At 38.8% G+C, this 18949-nt stretch overlaps 1 protein-coding gene across 1 annotated transcript in view; it reads right to left on the bottom strand.

Moving 5' to 3' along the window:
- Nucleotides 1-18949, bottom strand: part of EHBP1 (EH domain binding protein 1) — a 204788-nt gene that overhangs the window by 69068 nt on the left and 116771 nt on the right. The window contains exons 11-13 of the mRNA XM_041404490.1: nucleotides 9578-9756; nucleotides 8900-8948; nucleotides 1874-2788 (exon numbers count right to left, since the gene is read on the bottom strand). Coding sequence (XP_041260424.1) covers nucleotides 1874-2788; nucleotides 8900-8948; nucleotides 9578-9756 — 1143 coding nt within the window. The remainder of the gene's footprint in view (nucleotides 1-1873; nucleotides 2789-8899; nucleotides 8949-9577; nucleotides 9757-18949) is intronic.

Raw genomic sequence — 18949 nt, 5'->3', positions numbered from 1 at the left:
TATACAATGAAGGTCAGGAGCCACATGAATTATGTCTTCATGAGGTGACAGAGCATTCTGTAGAAATGAAAAGATGATCAAAATGTAAAAAAAAAAAAAGTCGTAGGCCTTTATAATGTAAATTGGAGTTCTCTTCCTTCCCCTTAAAACTTAATTTCTATCAACATTTAATGCCTTTAAACTGCAACTGTGGAAAAAACCCAAATGGCTCCATAGAAGCCATGTCAAACGTGCTGTGTTTACTTATTTACTTTAATATGTATGCAAATATGGCTACAACAAAAATGCTTTGTTGTCTACTTATATGGGTACCACTCACTTATAACTTAAATTGAACACAAAGAAGCTGGGTACAAGGCAAAAAACCCTCAAAAAATATCTGCTTCTACTGAATTTATGAATATGCACAAGTCCCTTCTTCTTTACAAAGGACTGAGCCTACTTTAAGAGCAGAAATAGCAAAAGGGGGTTCTGCACAGGCAACACAAGAACAAGAGCAGCTCCGAGGCAGACACACTCCCAAGGGCTGGTTCCTTAGTCAAGGTCTACTAAGAAGAGTGGGAAAATGCATCTCCAGGCCTTTACATGAGCCAGGGCTGGGACAGGTGATGCCTGCCGTGCTCCTGCAACAACGACATGGAAACGGAGGTGGTTGACTCTAACCAACAACTGAGTGTAGGTTCAGAGGGAGCCTCACATCTGAGATTTTATTGCCATATGCAAATGTACCAATAATGAACAACGAAGAACTGCCTTGAAAGCCAACTCCTGCTTTTTCTTGGCCTGTTACACCCTTGCCCATGAAAATCTTCACAGAGAACAAATCCTGTCTCCTCCTGCTCTTTTATTCTGTATGGGCCGAACTGCTCCTTTCTCATCCAGTACACAAAGATGATGATAATGATGATGATGATAAGAAACCTCACATGACTTCATTGATTAAAGGAAAGAAAGAAATGAGTGGACTCTGGAACCAATATTTGGCCACTATCACTCATCTGTAGACTGCTTCTCTTAAAGATAAAATCATCTTTACAATGCTTACTCAGAAAAAAATCCCATAAAAATATTTGAAGCAATTCATACTACCAGAAGACTGGATATATTCTTTTCTTACCAGAGCTAATGGCACAAAGCCCAAACTCAAGAAAACTCTTCACAAGGGTAAAATTATAAGCTTGCTTTGGCATTCTCGTAAGTAGAGGTGTTAACATGTTTTACATATTTTTATGATGATATGATTTATTGATAATACTCAGCATATATATAATATTCAACTTCCATTCTCACAAAAAAATCTGCAAGGTAGGTGGGCATACACTGTTATCTTTATAGAAAGGAAAATGATATGGTGGTGAAGTAACATGCCTTAGGCCACTCAATGGAAAGCAGCATAATTTAACAGTCTGGAGTTTCTACCTCACCATCCTGGCTATGTTCGTGAGACTCTGTGGTTTCCCAGACAAGATTCTGAAATGTCTTTGGTAAATTTTAAGGTATTCAAAGCTTTACATTTCCTAATGAATTGATTTCTATTTCCAGTTTTTGCCTCAGTATGCAACACTCAGAGGAAATGAACTGCAACAGACAGCAGCAAAAGCTTTGGAGCCATCTTTGAGATAGTGAAAACACAAATTTCTTTAATTGCAGAGAGATTGGAAAGATCAACAGTGGGACAATTTCTGCAAATTAGTTTTCCTGTAATGATTATTTTTCAGCACCACCTACTTCTCAGGCAAAATATTTATTGCCAAAAATAAAAATACACTGCTCACCTCACCATTTATGCTAAAGATTTGGTGTAAATTATAAACACAGAGAAAGAACTTGAACAGCACCTCCATCCTAATTCACAGACACAAATGTGTCTTACCTGGGCTGTTTTTGCAGTTTGATCTGCATGATTTAAAGCTGCTCTGGCATCACTGTCAGAATCAGATTCTGTTTGCCTCGGAGAAGCATGTGGTTTCTTTGCAAGATCTGTATCCATATTATAGGAGTATCCAGGCTTAGAAGTAGGAGATAAACTTGGTTTTGTGACAGGTGAACTGGGATCTGCTCTTGTGCTCTCTGTGGATCCTATACATCCCACCTTTTCTTGCTCCAAGAAACCAGGGGTACTGTCTAAGCTCTGGTGTCTCTTTTTGTTGTTATCTTCACAAGCAACTGTGGGAGACATATCCTCTTTTTGATCACTGACATGTGCTAAGTCACTGAAGTCTAAAGTGTCAGTTATCAGCAATTTCTTCCTTCCCAACACAGGCTGCACTTGTGTTGTGTCTGTGCTGCTACACTTCCCAATTTCTTCAGACGCGGAAGTCCTTCCAGAACTCTGCTGGGATTTCTGTGGATCCGTGTCACTTCGAGTCCTGCGTGAAGAAGGGGAAGCTGTGCTCGGGCTTAAGTGGTCATCAGGAGTCTGATGCTCGCTCTCGGATTCGCCGACGCCGCTGTCGTTGACGAACACGGAGTCGTCCTGCGAGGCGAAGTCAGCCAAAGCGCTGTCCGGCGGCTGCAGCCCGGGCTCCCGCTTCAGGTCGCTCAGCTCCGCGTAGAACTTCTCCTGGTCCACAGAACTGTTTGTGTCCGTTTCGTAGTTCCCCACTTTGTAGGTGCTCTTACTGCTGTTCTCCTCTATCTGAACCACGTTCAGCTCCTGGCCGCAGAAATGTGCCCTTATCTGATAGAGATAGGTCATAACAGTCAGTTTGTCGGGGATGGCTAACAAAACCATGTCCGAAGGCTCCAGCAAGCGCGATATTCCCAAGCTGGCGAACCCGTCGTAAGCCTTTAAAGACAGACAAAATAAAGATCACAGTGTGGTAGTTTCTTACCCATCATAATATCTCAAGAATGCAAGTGGAAGTTTCAGTCAAAATAAGCAAACCTAAAACATATCGAGTATTACAGGGAGAACATGGCTCTGACTCTATTACTTATTATTCTTTATTCTGTTATTCTATTCATTATAGTTACTACTACTTTTTGGTGCACCATCCGACATCCAGCTCATTGATTTGTCCTGATGGCTTCTGCATATGTCCCAGGACATCTTCATAGTAAAGCAAACTGAGAGAATGTAACCAGCAAAACCACTCAAATAGCATTGTTTTAAATATTTTTTAAATACTTCAATGCCATACTATACTAAAATCTTTTGTTACTCAAAATTGTGACACTTCTATGACTAAACAGCTATTCATGAAACTGCAGCTTGAAAGCCCTTCTTTTTGCACTAGGAAAACCTACCAATATCTTAAATGGTTCCCACTCAAGTAGCAGGAAACAAGCAAACAAAAAAAGTCTAAGAGCTGGGCCAGAAAAAAAAGGAACTCAGGATGGCTTTTTAAGATAAGGAACAAAGATATAAGAAACACGACACTAATCCATCTCGAGCTTTATCATTGATGATCAACCTTCTGCCTTCTATTGGTCATGTAATTGAAGTGATTCCTGCTGATGAAAAACTATGTCCAGATAGTCAAAAGGAACACCACCACAGATTACCTGACACTAGACATAAATCACATTAATCCATCAAGCAAATGTATTCTAAAAACATTTGTTGATGCTAAATTTATAAGAAAGAGAGAGTGAAAATCATTCCCATTTCACTTTACTTTCTAAAAGCTGAACAGTTGCAAGCCTCTCACTTTGTGAGGCCACATTGCCTTCTTTTACTGCTGGCCCTTTAAGTGAGTGGGCTTGGTGCATCAGGTTTTTCTAGTTTTGAAGAATTAAAGCCGTTTCTCAATTTACAATTAATTATTACTATCCTGGATTAACCTTGGAAGACAATATTGTGTTTCAAGGAAGTCTTTAAAAGGCCTCCTGTTAGCGTAGATGCACTCAGTTAAAGCATGTGGGCTTCTCCTCCCCCAGGAATCCTGCAGCTCCTTTTCACCATCTCCTGAAGGGGCTTACAATGTTCACAGTTGATCCTACACTATTTTGAACAAAAGCAGATGCTAAATTTAAGACATGGATGAGAAAACTGTCCTTTCACAAGGAAACAGTAACACACATCACTGGCTTCAACTCTTGAACTTTACATTTTTTCCTTAATTTCTTTAGTTTAAAAAGAATAGAGAAAAAAATAAAACAATTACGGTTTTTTTTTTTTAAATCCTTTTGGTTTTCATATTACTAAGTATTCAACAGTGAGACAGAATGTGGGGCTGGGCTGGCCTGCTCCTGGCAGACCCAGATATTTTGTTTGCTCTGAGAGAAAGAGGCTCTCTCCTCCTCCTTGCAATGTCATTCCCTACTCCATGGTCCAACAGTTTTTGTTTCAGCTGCTTTTCAAATTCTGCTTCCAAAAGCTGGAATTTATCTTCCCAAAATTCTGCATGCCTCCTCTCATACCCAGGTACAGCTTTCCAAAGCACTTTAGGTGAAGTAGTTTTTATTTCATTGTAACAAATGAATCCTAGAGTTTATCTAGACATAGAAATGGCGTGAATAATTTATTTTTAAGCTCTTCTGGGGCTCTCCCCATGCAAAATGATTTGCATAGGGAGAGCCCCAGAATCATTGAGAGAGCCCTAAAATCATTGCTGGTATTTGGTGTAGTATTTCATGGGAAGGTTTATTATTAGGAGAGACTGTTATGGCATTTATAAATACCATAACTAGGGCTGTGCTTAGATATAGGAGCAGCAGTGGCAAACATGACTGATGTATTTGCTGATACAAAACTCCAGATGGAGCAGAACAGCAGAAAAATGATAGGTGTGAGAAAATGGCAGCAACTTGGATGGTAGAAGAGGGACGTTTGTCATTTACAGCATCTTGGGAAACAGAGCTGGAGGAGCAGGATCAAGCTGACTGTGGAGGAGAGGGAGACAAGATGGGTGGAACTGAATAGACATGAGGAGCACAGAGAGCAGCGAGCTAAGGGAGAGCAGTGCAGGGGTTTGGGTGGCAGCCTAGGGCATGGCAGACCCCAGGAATGATGGATGCTCATAGGACAGCAGAAACCAGGCTGGGCATGAACACACAGCAAGCCACCCGTGTTGACTGTAGACTAAAGGTAATGCCAGGATGTGCTGTTTGCTAAGTGGGTCAGTGCTGATTCAGTGGCATAAATAACTTGTTACCCCACACTGCAGGTAGTGGGAAGAATCTTCACCATCTGAAGAATGACAGGACTTAAGGACAGGCACAGCAGCCAGGGCAGCCAAAGCCCATAGACATGACTTGACCTAAACTCCTTTTATACTTTCAATTTCTTATTTATATGCTAATAAAACTAAATTCTATTAGTATCTCCCAGGGTCTATAAAATGAAGTCAGTGTGTGAGGACAGTGTTTCAGGTCTCAGGAAAGGTACTTAGAAGTAACACTACACCAGGATTGAATTTGGAATGATGGATATTCTCAGTACAGCTACAATCAGTTTTTGTTGACTGCTCAGTTCTTCTGGTCATGCCTGGGATTAAACACAGTTATTTCCTGCTGATGCCTGACACCTATTCCCCATCCCCTCTCATTCTCATCCATATTTTTGCTTCTCTCCTTTCAAAGTACACTAGATATGTAGATTGGCATGCCAATCTTCTACAGACAGTAGTTCTAGAAATAGCAATTGTGTGTTCTGGATGTGTCCATAAGCACTGTGTGATGGGTTGTCCTTCACTACTAGAAAAGCTGGGAGTTTCCTGATATTCCAGCATATTTATAAATGCATCATATTTCTAATTAGTTTGTAACATGGTATAAACAGAGTAAATTTTCCAAGTCAAATTATTTTTATCAAATTATGAGAGGCATAACTCAGCCTCAATTTTTGCAAATATTTATTATTCTGCATGCTTAACTCTGCTTCTACATTATCATACTGATGCAAACAAGCATCTCCTACACATGCAATTAGATCTGTTCTTATGACTTTGTGGAATCAAATTGTAGAGGTGAGCATGAACACCTATTATAAAAACATTAACTTCAGTTTTAAGGTAAGGAATATTTTCCATTTTGACTCAATACTACCCCGTAAGTCTGAATTCTTTTATTATTTAAATGTATAATTTAAAATGTATAATTTAAAAGAATTCATTTAAAAAATGGAATATTTTATTAAGATGATCACTCAAGTTCAAATGTATTGAGGAATTTGTTAGAAACAACCAAGAACCGGGGAGCATCATAAAAATTAAAAGTGCCAATTGAACATCCAAAAGATATACCCACATGATAAATGAACCAAGCTGCTCTAAACAATGACTAAAACTGGAAATTCATTATTAGCACCATACTGTTGTGCCTTCTACTCCTCATTCCTTCATCTTGTCAAAGATTCAGCCCAAGCATTGTTTAGTAGCTTATATTTTTTAAGTGCAGGACATGTTATTAGCAACACAAAATACTTCTAATGTTGATAAGAAACCATAGTGCTAGTATGCTGTAATTTTAATGCATTTTCCACTAATTTAAATTTTATTATTATTTAACAATAATCAAATGAACATATTAAATCAAATTAGCTGTTCAACACTACTAGGAAGGCAGCATGGATAGTTAGCTATATCTGAGATTTAAGTAGAAGCACAACTCTTTAGACCAGCTGGGAAAGTATCCCTGTAATGTTTGTAATTTTCTCAAAGATAATCCTGGTTTCTCTTTTATTCCTCATAGAAATTTGAATTCCAATGTGCACCAAAAATACCTTCCAATTCAGACTCATGCCAATGCAGTAGTTGTTTGGGATTTTTAAAATATATGTTTATTCAGGACACTAAGCCTATTTATCTATCTCCCAATGAAGTATTTTTCTTTTTTTTTTTTAAATTTACTGACAAGCTGATTGACAGACATCAATTGGGATCCATCAGCACAAGCACCACAGGCAGTATTCCAATCATTTCCCAACTCTGTAACACACTGACATATTGGCCAAGATCAGATGTCACAGGTAAATACCCTTTTTTATTCAGCATCAGTGGCAGCATCCAATTGGCAAGTGGTTGGTGTGTGTTATAAAGAACCTCTGATGACATGCCTTTTTTAAGAGGGCATTTCCATCCCTAATTATATACAGCATTTGCACTGAAACAGTTGTTAAGAAATCTTAAGATTTCCTCTTTTTTTAAAAATTAAAATACAAAAAAGGTCATGCATTTCTAAAATATATACTCTTACAGGTAAACCTTTAATCTATGGTTTTCCCTTTGGGGAGAGGGAAAGAAAGGCAGAAAAACATTAAAAAAAAAAAAAAGAGCTGCTTCAGACAAAGAAAATCATCCTATTCATCCAAAGATGTTATTTTAATTGGTTAGGAGGAATCATTGTCAAATGTGTTACATATCTGCATGGAATTTCTAGGCAGCCATTGTTGGCAGTGCTGCATTCACTCCAACCAAGGGCACACGGGGTTATCTGGCAGAACTGTGTGAGACCAGGAAATAAATCTGCAGGAAGCAACTGAGATACTCAGTGTAGCTGTCAGGCAAAGGCTGGCAAAGTGATGAAAGAAAAAAACTGCACAATAACAACAATCACTATTTCTTCAATTCTGGGAACTACATCCTGTTAGAGACAGACTAAAAAGTTCACTGTTTGCCATCACAGTTTCACAAAGAAAAGATGACTGGTCATACTGCTAACATTTTTAATTAATAATCTATTCCTTCTTTTTTATAATCCAGCTCAGTTAGGCCAGATGCTCAACAAAACTTGAAGTACAAAAACATATGCTCACAGAAAACACTGTGATGCCACAGATAATCCACTATAAGTCCTCCTATTATTATGAAAAAAATATCATCAGCCAAATATTCATTAGATAGGAACAGCTCAGAGATATTTCATTATTTATAATATTTAAGTACTAAATTAAAGACAAGTAACTCCCTATCTAACACATAAGTGTGCAGGCACATTAAAATATAAACAAAGTGAATTTTAATAAAGTACTTTCAGAAATTCCAGGTAAGTAAATAATACTAGATTGTAGATAGGTTTGCTATATAAAATTGAACTTGGTAATTTATTCAAAGTATATTTTTATACCTTCATCCCCGTTAAATTTAGTGCCTTTTAAAGCAATATAAAAATAAAATCACAGCTTTAAGAAGGCAGATGCTTAAAACAATTTTCAGATGATCTTCAGGAACAATTTTATTATCAGTGACTCACATGAAAATTGTAATTTCTAAACATGTCCCTAGGGCCCAACTGAAGCTTGTAACATATATAAAATAGTGAGCAGAAATAAACGGTCTTCCAGCGATCCCCAAACTGAATTCCTGCTTCTTCCAGAGAAACTTTTTACATCTTGCACCTACAAAGAGTGGTTTAAAACAGTTGCACAGCACAAGGCTATTAACTATGTTGCTAGCATTCAATTTATTTGTAAAGTAACATCTCAACACCTTTTATCCTAAACCTCCCATGTTGTGCACACTACTTCATTCAGCTGATGCAGTGTAAGAGTAGGCGTAAAATTCCATCTTTAAAAATATAACCATCACCATCAAAGCAACATCAACCGTGCCCAGCTCGCAGAGCCTTGTTAAAGCAAGAGAAGCCTTGTGTGCCACAGTCCAAGAGCAGTTACATTTTTCATTCTTTTAATTACGTGGCTGATTGGAAAAACCAGAGCAGCGCTCACAGAAGGCTGGCCAGGCCCCTCCTCTGCTCTCACAGTTAATGTAGGCCATACAAATATTAAACTCTAATGGCAGCCTTGCACTTGTTGTGAATGTTAAAACCATGACAAACTCGAGTCAATAACACATCCGATTTGAACCGCGGGAGGCTGGATACCTTCTGTGAGCCACAGTTATGACCTTACAAAACAACCACACTTCCCCAAAATTAATAAAAACCTGCAGTGAAGTCAAAATTGAGGCTACGGTTTTGTTTTTTGGTTTTGTTTTTTTTGCCTGGCAGTTCTTACCTTTTTGTTGTTCTCTTTAATATCTTGAGGATTCAGGGACTTGTAGTCACTGAGGGGGAAAATGGCACAGTGGGTATATACAGTATTTGATAAAAGCAGCAGTTTTAAAACAAACTAAATCTAAAAATTTGACATACAATAATATCATACAGTAACTAGCAATTTCACAGCAATTCAATCAACAAAACTAATAGTGTGGAAAATTAAAGGAATAAATAAATAAATAAATAAACACCGATTACATGTTTCATTGCCTGAAGCTCTCCATCTAAAAAAGAAGTTAAGGCAGAGACTAGAGGCCAGCCTTGACAACCAAATTTACCAGGAGGTAATCCGTCCTTGTCAGCATACAAAGAGCTTATTCCTCTCATCTCATTTCAACACTGGCGCAATTCTCATAATCATCTTGAAGTCAGTTCTTTGTATAAGATTAAGAAGAAGAAAAACAAATCACAGAGAGGAGAGAAATAATTGTTTATGCAACAAGGGAGAGCAAAGAGGTCACAAAGTTTGAGCATTCATAAACCTGGTTTCTTAGAAAGGACGGTTCCCTGCTTGAAAGCAAAGGGTAAAAACAGTTCAGCACCTAAAACACACTGGTATTTGATTTTCAAGTTTTAAAATTGTTCAGTATTTCTATGAGAGTTAGCTTATGCAGGCAAAGAGCACACAACTTACATTAGGTCTGGTCTAAAGTGATGTAATATTGCACAAAAGGATAAACCGTTTCTCCACGACGTGGTGAAATTGGTAATTTTCACTCCCCTATAGTTTTTTGTAACTTCTTTGCACCACACGAGCAATGACTGACTAGCGTTTGGCTTTCTCCCCAAAACAGGACTTGGTATTGGGCTTGGCTGGAAAGAAAAAAAGAAAAAAAAAAAAGAAAAAGAGAGAAGATAAAAGAATTTAATGGAAGATGAGAATTAACATTAATTGACCTAACTAGATGATCTGTATCCTTTGATGTGAGTTTAGGTCCTTCACAGCTGTCAGTTTACAATGACTGTAACTTGCAAAAGACACAAATCGCGAGTTATTATCTACAGTTGTTGCCCTAGGCATTTGTCTCCCAAGGATGCAGATAGACAGGATTCCAGATCTACACAGGGGAAGAGGCCAAGAATTGTACCAGTGGAAACACCCGTGCTGAAACACTGCACAGCCCTGCACAGCCCGTGACACACAGCCTTGAAAACATTTCCCAAAATGCAGCCATGGAAAAGCATCCCCACGAGCCCTTTCACATTCAAAGTCACGACACAGGATTGATGAATTCCTCTGGTACAGGCTCCAGAGGACAGTTTTTGGTGCTCTTTCTGTGCCAGTGAGCAATTGCATAAAGGTAATTATGGCACTGTGTTTCTGAACAGCCACTTCCAACCGTACACGAAGAGCTGCCTCTTCCAGGCTTCAGCTTTTCTACCTGGAAAAGGAATTTCAATTGAAATCTGCTATCAGAGGGTGGTTTCTAACAAGTGTCGCTAGCTAACAACCATTAGATCATCATTAGCTAATAACGACCATTTCCAAAAAAGTTATTTTGATCCTTTTAGTAACATTTTTGTGGGCATAAACCAAGAAATAAAATAGAACACTTCAGGCATTTGGTATTTGTCAGACTACCCACTTGCTCCTCAAATTCAGCATACTGATTGCAGCAGCTGTTTTCAAGACATATAGATTTACTTCCCCAGAAAAATACTGTCACTTTAAAAACTTCTTAGATCTAATCAAACAGGCAGAATTTGACTGATGCAAATCCTACATTTCAATTACAGTGAAAGAACAGAGATCCCCTATTCTTTCAATGTAATATCATTTAAAGCATATATACAAAACAAACAAGCTCTTGATGCACTTTAGAGCTAGAGAGTTCCCAAATTAAGACAAATTAAGAGCAAGTAATTTACTATATCACAGCCACTTTATGGTCAAATGGATTTACTTGTTATTGTCTATTTGTGAAAGACCAACGATGCCCCCCCTTGACTGAAGCCTGTCAGTGCTCAGCAATTAGCTGCTATCAACTCATTTGTTTTCAGTGCTTCTGGGGAAAGAAAAAAAGTGCACAGAGCCAGGGAAGTAATTTTTCATTTACTGTCAAATCAGCCCTAAAAAGTTATTGCATAAACACCCTACCTCCTCACCAGACAGAAGCACTGCTAACTCATTTACAAAGTGCAAAAGGTATACCTTGCTGAGATATTTTTTTTAACACCACATCATATGTACAAAATAACTTGTTAGAAAGTGCTTACGTTTTGTAATCCTGTCAACAATTCAAATCGGCATGAACAAATCCATTAACGATGAGACAAATATCTCCAAATACACTGAATTAACAGCTTTAACAGGGATATACAAAATAGGAAAGGAAAAGCAGCAATAAATTATAAACTGTACCACGCACAAGATTTTAATCAGAGAAACAAAGATAGGAGCTGCTAGACTGTTACTCCAGATTCAGTGAAGTAATTAAGATGGTGTTTTTTTCTTGTTTTCTTTACAACTTGAAGCAAAACCCAGTAACTAACCACTGACCTCATATTTAAGGGATAGCACTACTGAGAGAAAAATAGTAAAATAGCATTATCAAATAGTGGAATGGTGATATTTTAACAAATTATTAATGCAAAAAGCTACTTCTTCAAATTATAGAGCACTACTTACCAGACATAATAAATGTTAATTATAAAGGCTTAATACTTGTTGCTGAAACTCTAAACAAAAATGGTAAATTCTCCAGTCACCACCTAAACGCTTTCTGGTTAACACTGAAATTGCCTTAGGCAATATTGCCATTTAAATTACTTTAATTACTTATCTAACAAACTGAAGATGTAACTGAATTTAAAAGCAGGTTTTACAGAAGGAAATACAAAGGCGTTAAACCAATAAATTAAGCCGAATTTCATACTTTATTAAAAAAATTATTCTAAAATTATCAATGTTTAAAAAGACGGACTGCAATTCCTTGAAAATCTGGATAATTTTTCTGTGTTTGTCTTTCTACTTATGTTAGATGTTCTAAAAGCACTTTTTCCAGAATAGAGAAGATTTAAGACATGCATAATGTGCATAACACGCACAATTTTCTCTTCTCTCACCTGATAAAGGAGAAATTGTATAAGGTTTTCTTTCCACACTTATTAGCCCATGTTTTTTTGATAAAGGTGAAGTTAATACCATGACAATGTTATGCTCCTAATCACCACCTGCGTCAAAGCTTTCATTATTTAATCTATGATAAAAGCATTCAATTCCAGACACAACGGAAATATAGAAGCAAAGGCAGAACTGTATGTGAGCACTTGACATGCCTTCAGAGGACTTTACAAATGTTAGTTTTAGTTTCTTTTTCATGTGTGTGTGAATAATCATTATGTAAAACATTTTCTTTCAATATTTGTAAGTTGGACATATTAATTACTGGCTTGGTTCAAACACAATTACTGCCAGGTGCCTATTTCTAGCATGTATTTGTTCTACATGATTGGTAGGAACTAATCAGATGAAACGAAAATTTAATAACCTTTTTCTTACATCATTCTTTTCAGCATTGACTACACAATTCTTCCAAACGACACAGCAGTCATGACTTGCCTTTTTGAGCTCAAAAGCCAAAGCCCCTGCAAACTCGGCTGGAAATGCCACTAAAAAGCCCAAGATATCCACACCAGACTGCCAGAGCTGCTCACTGATCAACAGGTTATGGAATCCAACACAACTGGCTTCTGTCCAGCCGTGGAGCAACCGCACGGCGAGCGCGGAGGTTCCAGAGCTCGTCCCTCACGGGGTAGCTCAGATCTAAACGCAGCATCATGAGGATGGATTTATCAGCTGGAGTCAGCGCTGCTTCGGGATATCTTCGTTTCACACTCAACAAAAGCACTGAAGTCTCTATTCTTCTTTTTACACATTCTGGAAGCTCAGTTGATATGTTTTATAGTGTATGCATTTTTTCTCTTGGGAGATTATCCCATCAGACCATTACTCTGCGCTAACAAGAGGACAATAGCTTCAAGTATTAGGCTGCATACCCACACTTAAAAATATTCAAACAGTTGTTCTTGCTGCTCTGAGGAACCCAGCAGCAGGCACAGTGATGGCTCACAGAGCGAGGGTCGAGCTGCACCTCTGACACACAGCCCAACACTCAGGAGAAGAAAATCAAGACTGGAACTGTGATGAGAACATGGGGCTATGGGACTGTGACACAATCAGGATGAAGACTCTAAGGGCTCAGTCTGAGGACCTCAAGGGCTTGTAGACAGGTTGCATGGGGGTAAAGGTATTTAAAGAAAGCAGGACTGTTGAAGCCCAGAAGAGAAAGATGCTGAGAGGAGTAAGGGGAAAAAAAATTTGTAATCTAGGTGGAAGACTTACCTGGTTTGAGTTTTATATTAATGAACACAACTCCTAGAAGAGGAAAGGAGCTGAGACAACCACCCAGGACTGGTAATTAACTGCAGGAGAGGAAGCTCAGATTGAGATAGGGCTGAAAGTCAGAATAGGGAAGACCTACAAACAATGAACAAGCAAGTTTTTTTTCCCTCACGAGGCAAGTACAGACACTGGCCTCTAACTTATTTGACTGAGCAAAATAAAAGGGAATTTCCCGTACCCCTATCAAAACCACGACGCTGTCTGGGCCCACTGAAAATTGTGCAACCATTAAAATGCAAGGTAAGATGAATGAAAGTAAGGCACAAGTAGGTGAGTGAAAATGTGCAGCATGTGGCTGAATGTAGAAGTCCAGGAAACTCAGCTGAGCTGAACTGAACAGTCTGAAAAGCCGTATAAAAGTGCAATAGAAACAGGACACCAAATACATTTCAGTCAAATAGGTAAGTTTATATCCTCAAAATGATATACTAAAATTTTGTTTTTTAAACAACACAGGACTTCACCAATAGGAATGTCCCATTAGCCTGGGAGTATTAGAATTTGAATATGGCTCATTTATTAGAATTTATGCCTTTGGCAAGGTCTGTATGTGTCCAACATGCATTCAGTTTTGTTTATTCTGGGCTGTGGAACAGTCTGTGTGTAAGTAAAAAAGTGGAATCAGGAATTTCAAATACAATATGGAAACAGTCTGCAAAAATAGAATGGAACAGCTTTCTGTTTTATTCCAAAAATGGAGAAAACATCCTCATGACCCAGCTGTGCTGAGATGTTCTTTACTTAGAGTAGTTAGGTATTTTTTACATAGCAGGTCACCGTAAGATTACAATTTAGTGACACATCAAAATACAAGTGGCATTGCTCTTTGCTTCTAGTAAGGGAAGATCACGCATGTATTAGAAAATACACATTTCCTAGAAAGAAATGTTAGTTCTGCTATTCTGTTACTCTGATAAACAAATTGATCAGTTTAGGAGTACATTCTTTAACTCTGTGCTCTCTATTTGCACGGTACAAAATGTCCCTGGTTCCTACTGTCCCTAAAAATGAACAAGATATGAAAACCCAGCTGCTGGACACGAGTTACACTGAATTTATTTCCTATATATGATTAATAATGAACACTTAGTTAATCTCCAGGTTTCATCAGCAGCAGACATCTTAAAACTTCGCCTTCCTCACTCTTCTGATTGTGCCTACAGCTAATGTGGATATGCAATAAAATACAAACTTTTATCTCAAAAGCCTTAGGCATAAGCTTTAAATTGCTTATCATTTTACAGGTTTAATTTTGGCACAACCAAACTAGCCCATGTTCAATCACAACCCAACACTCAGACATCTGCCTGAGCTGACACAATGGTCTCATATTTGAATGTGGCAGGATGAAGAGGAAGGTGAAATCCTTGGGACACACCTCAAGTTAGCAGTTGGTCAAGCAGGTCTGATTATTTCATGCAAAAGGGTTTTCAGTTGCCTGTTACATATTTTGATGGCCAGGAGTCCGGAAAGAGCTTTTCCAAACCATACCTGGGCAAAGAAAGGAAAGCAAGCCTGCAGATGGCTGCCTCTGGTTACTTTTACTCTGAGCATGGAGGAAGTGGTCTGGTAGAAAATTACAGTATGCCATCATACAATTGAAATGTGCACATGTATATAACCTACAGGCATCCAGTGCACAAAGACGGGAGAGACTGCAGTAACAAAGGCTACTGCTAAGTACTTAATTTTGTAACTTTTGTAATTATCTGGTAGCCTCCTTTTGCTTTTTACTTTGTCTAGTAATGAAGTAACATTTTCTTAGCTGAGTCTTTTAGGGTTTTGCTTTGGTTTTCATTGTCAGGGATTAAAAGGATGAAAGAAGCCAAGAATTCAGAACTAAACTCTAAACCTTCAGAACCAAAATTCACAACACATCAACTGCTGGACAATTGCCTCGTTTGCGCAACAGGACACAGGGCTGTCTGCTCATGGCAATCAATTAAGAGCAAGGCAGACGATTTATTTCCAGATGACAACCTCCCCCGTGGATGTTCTTAGCAGAGAAGAACAGGACTGCACAGGAGTGTGGGCAGCTATCTCACCAGGCTGAGAAGCCCTAAATTTATTAGCTAATTGCAAGGAGAAGATTATGTTAATGAACTGGTAAAAGGGAAACAAATCTGAGACAACATAATGAATTGGTTACTTATGCGGAAGTAATTTCACCTGATGGTCAGTACAGCCAGGAAAAAAGTTACAGTGCTCTCCTTCTCAGACTGAACTATTAAAAAGGGATTGGCCGAGGCTCACCTAGCTTCTCTTCCCTGAGGTCGCATAATCTTTGTCTTGAGCGCCACGTTTTCAATTAAAAATCTCAAGGAAAGGTATGGAACTCATACCATTAAGCAGAAGCGAACACGGAGCTCGGTCTCTGATGATTACACGTATTTATAATGTAACAGTATGAACAGATGACATGCAGGGATGGGGCCTCATTTTTCTGCTCTCAGAAGACAGGCAGTTTCCTTGCGTCCACCTTCCTTCCTCCAGTTGTCCTGGTGGCATGTGGGCTGAACGCTCTGCTCTCATGTAATCTGTGCTGGAAGCCTAGATGAGCTACCAGGATGCTGCTGGTTCACAATCCCTGGCTCTCTGCCATGATGGGAACGTTCAGGGTTTTGGGCAGGTTGCCAGAATTAAGCAACTTAAACCACAGATGAGGAATAGCAATTTTCAAAGCTTTTAACTTTGTTAAATGTGAACTGAACTAGCAAAACGCACCTCCCTGGGCCCAAGGCTATCTCTGCCACATTTCAAAGGCCTGCAGCAAACAATGGAAGTGTTAGAGCTTGTCAGAAAAGGTCACAAGAATCTCTTCTAAAAGAAAGCACAAGGCAAACTAAAAATGAGAGTCACTGCCAATTCTTCCTAAAAACAGTGAACTCTTGTTGCTTTTGCAGGAATTTCTTTTGACAGAGCCATTAAATAAACACAAGTCATTATCCCACTCCTCTGAACATTTCAACAGACACGGTTTTTTGAGGCAACCTTCTGATGTTGGCTCATTAAAGGTGACATTGCTCAAAACTTTATAGTTACCTATTTTGTAAATCTACTGCATCATTTATATTAATGCCCAACCATAGGCAGATTTATGGAAGCATTTGCCTTTACCTATGAGAAATCTTTGTTTGAAATACTTGAGAACATCACACAGATGCCAGATTTGTGCAGGTATTGCAGTAACAATGGAAAACAATCTCTGTTTGGGTGTGCTTAGAGCACTCAGTATTTTTAAGCCTGGTATTGATGTCACAGTACCTCTGAAGGCCATAGTACACCTCTTGGCCGACAGTGGAAATAAAATCAGTATATTTTACAATCCTGCATGAGGTGCTGGTACCCATGAGCTGGCACCAGGCATAAAGATGGATATTCTTAAAGCTTCTGAGGACAGCAAGAGATAAGTGAGAATTTAATGGAAACAAGTTTTTGCCTTGATAAACTACTGCATCGGCAGCTGACTCTGTGTAAACAATCACGAGATGGAGATTAACAAAAGCATTGCTTCCCTCCTCAGTGCTAAGGAGAAGCTGTCCACAGATGATGGGGAGACATCTGAAATGCTCAGTACTTTTTTTCTGCATCTGTCTTTATTCTACAAATCAGATGGAAGTTGGAGACTTGCATTACTCATACAGGCACAGAAAGGTCAGATTTCAGCCCCATGTGGAAAGAGCTTAGATAAACCAGAAGCTTTCAGATTAGCTGAACACATTTAATGTAATCCTGAGGTCCTGAAATATGAAACAACATCCAAAATGAATAGTCAGTTTGGAAAACTGAACATAGGGGAGAATATTAGAAGTGTAGGAAAAGACTACATTTCCTTCTAGTCTTTAAATGCATAAGAAAAAGGACAAATAGCAAGAATTCAGACAAGCAAATGAAAAAGAGGTGGAACAAATAATTAAGGACCTTCTTAGCTTATGAAAGTTAAAAGAAGACAAGCAACAAACATTAATTTGTCATCAACAAATCATGACTAGCACTCCAAGTTCCTTCTGCAAGAGGGAAGCAGGGAATAGAGAAGCATCAAATAACAGATTACAGATGTAGCTGAGCTCTTTTAATTGTCTTTCAAGATGCTCTCATAAGGAAGCATGGAAAACAGAGCCTTAATGAGACTCATAAGCGCAAAACAGGCTGAAAAACTATACCAAAGACTAGTTTTAAGTGATTCTTGGAATTATGCATTGAAAGGGGCTCTGCAAGAGTATTTCTTAGGTTCAGTGAAAGTCTGAATTAGGAAGGTGAACGATGCCCTGGACGAGAAGCTGAGATGGACATCACATGCACTAGATGTGCACTAGAATCACATAAAAAGGAGTAAAGTTCTGAAAAAAGCAGTATGAAATTCAATAGCTACAAATGAAACATAGGAAACATTTACATAAATACAGGATAAGGAAGAACTGGTTAGGTAACAGTTCTTCACAAAAGAATATGGGGGAAACAGTCTATTCAAGCTGAACATTAAGTCAACAACATCAGGTTGTTGTGAAAAAGACAAACATTGTACTGAGATGTACAGACAGGAATAAAGCTTGCAAGATCAAGACTGCCTCTCTCACTCCACTTAGCATCGACAAAACCACATCAAAAATTTTACATTCAGCTTTCCCTGATGCAGAGTGTAAAGAAGATGAGCCCAAAGACTGGGGGGGGGGGGGGGGGGGGAAGCATGAAGAAAGCTGAAGCACATTTAGGTCATTTATGGTATGAACAAATGATAGAGGAAAGTAACATGGTAAATCAACAAGTGTGTAAAATTCCAAAGAAGAAAGCAAACCCTTTGACCCCCACACCAGTGTTCACCGAAACAAAGTTACTGGCTTTAGTTGCTAGAGGTCAGATATCAGGAGGAGCAATCTATAATGCAGAATAATGAAAATGAAGCACTCATACTGCCTGGGAAGGTCATGGATGCTTCATTACTGTTTAACAACAGGTCGCAGAAATCTTTTATTTATAAAGGAGAACTTAGCATTTGTGCAAGTAGAAAGACCAAGTGATCTTTCAGATGTGCTTCAGACCAACATTATCTGTGTCTCTTACTTCCAGAGCTTACAGCTCACATGGGCTGCTGCCACCAGGGAGCAGGAGCCTGGCAGAGCTTACTTCCATGCTCTAGCTGCACTGGAAGGAAGCTGGAAAACCCCTAATTTCCACCAAGCAACACTTCACGCTGGCCTCTCAGTTCAACCACCCACCCAAAATCCCATTTCCCATTTTAAAAATTAATCCTTGCATAGAGATCCTGATATTATTGGTTCCATACGCAACTCATGCACCAATTCCCCTTTGTTAATCAGATCTCCTTGCAAAGCACAGTGTATTTTGGTTTTTTTCCTGGCACACAGTTATCTGAATACACAGGATGTTCAATAACCACTAACAACTCTCCAAATGAAAAACTGTACAGTTGTACAGTTTACAACTGTCTCAGTTGTTCAGGAGACTGGCTACTGACTATAAGCCCACCACTCCAACTGCTCCTCGTGAGGACTGCCAGAGAGGAAGGCTCTCTCCCAGTCAGCACATTTCCAGAGTCACAAAGCCACTTTAAAATCTAGGACACCATTACAAAGGTTTTGT

The sequence above is a fragment of the Onychostruthus taczanowskii genome, unplaced genomic scaffold, assembly GCF_017590055.1.
Source record: "Onychostruthus taczanowskii isolate IOZ18803 unplaced genomic scaffold, ASM1759005v1 scaffold21, whole genome shotgun sequence".
Taxonomy (NCBI): Eukaryota; Metazoa; Chordata; class Aves; order Passeriformes; family Passeridae; genus Onychostruthus; species Onychostruthus taczanowskii.
Note: the sequence above shows the minus strand (reverse complement) of the source record. Positions and strands in the feature narration are given on the sequence as shown.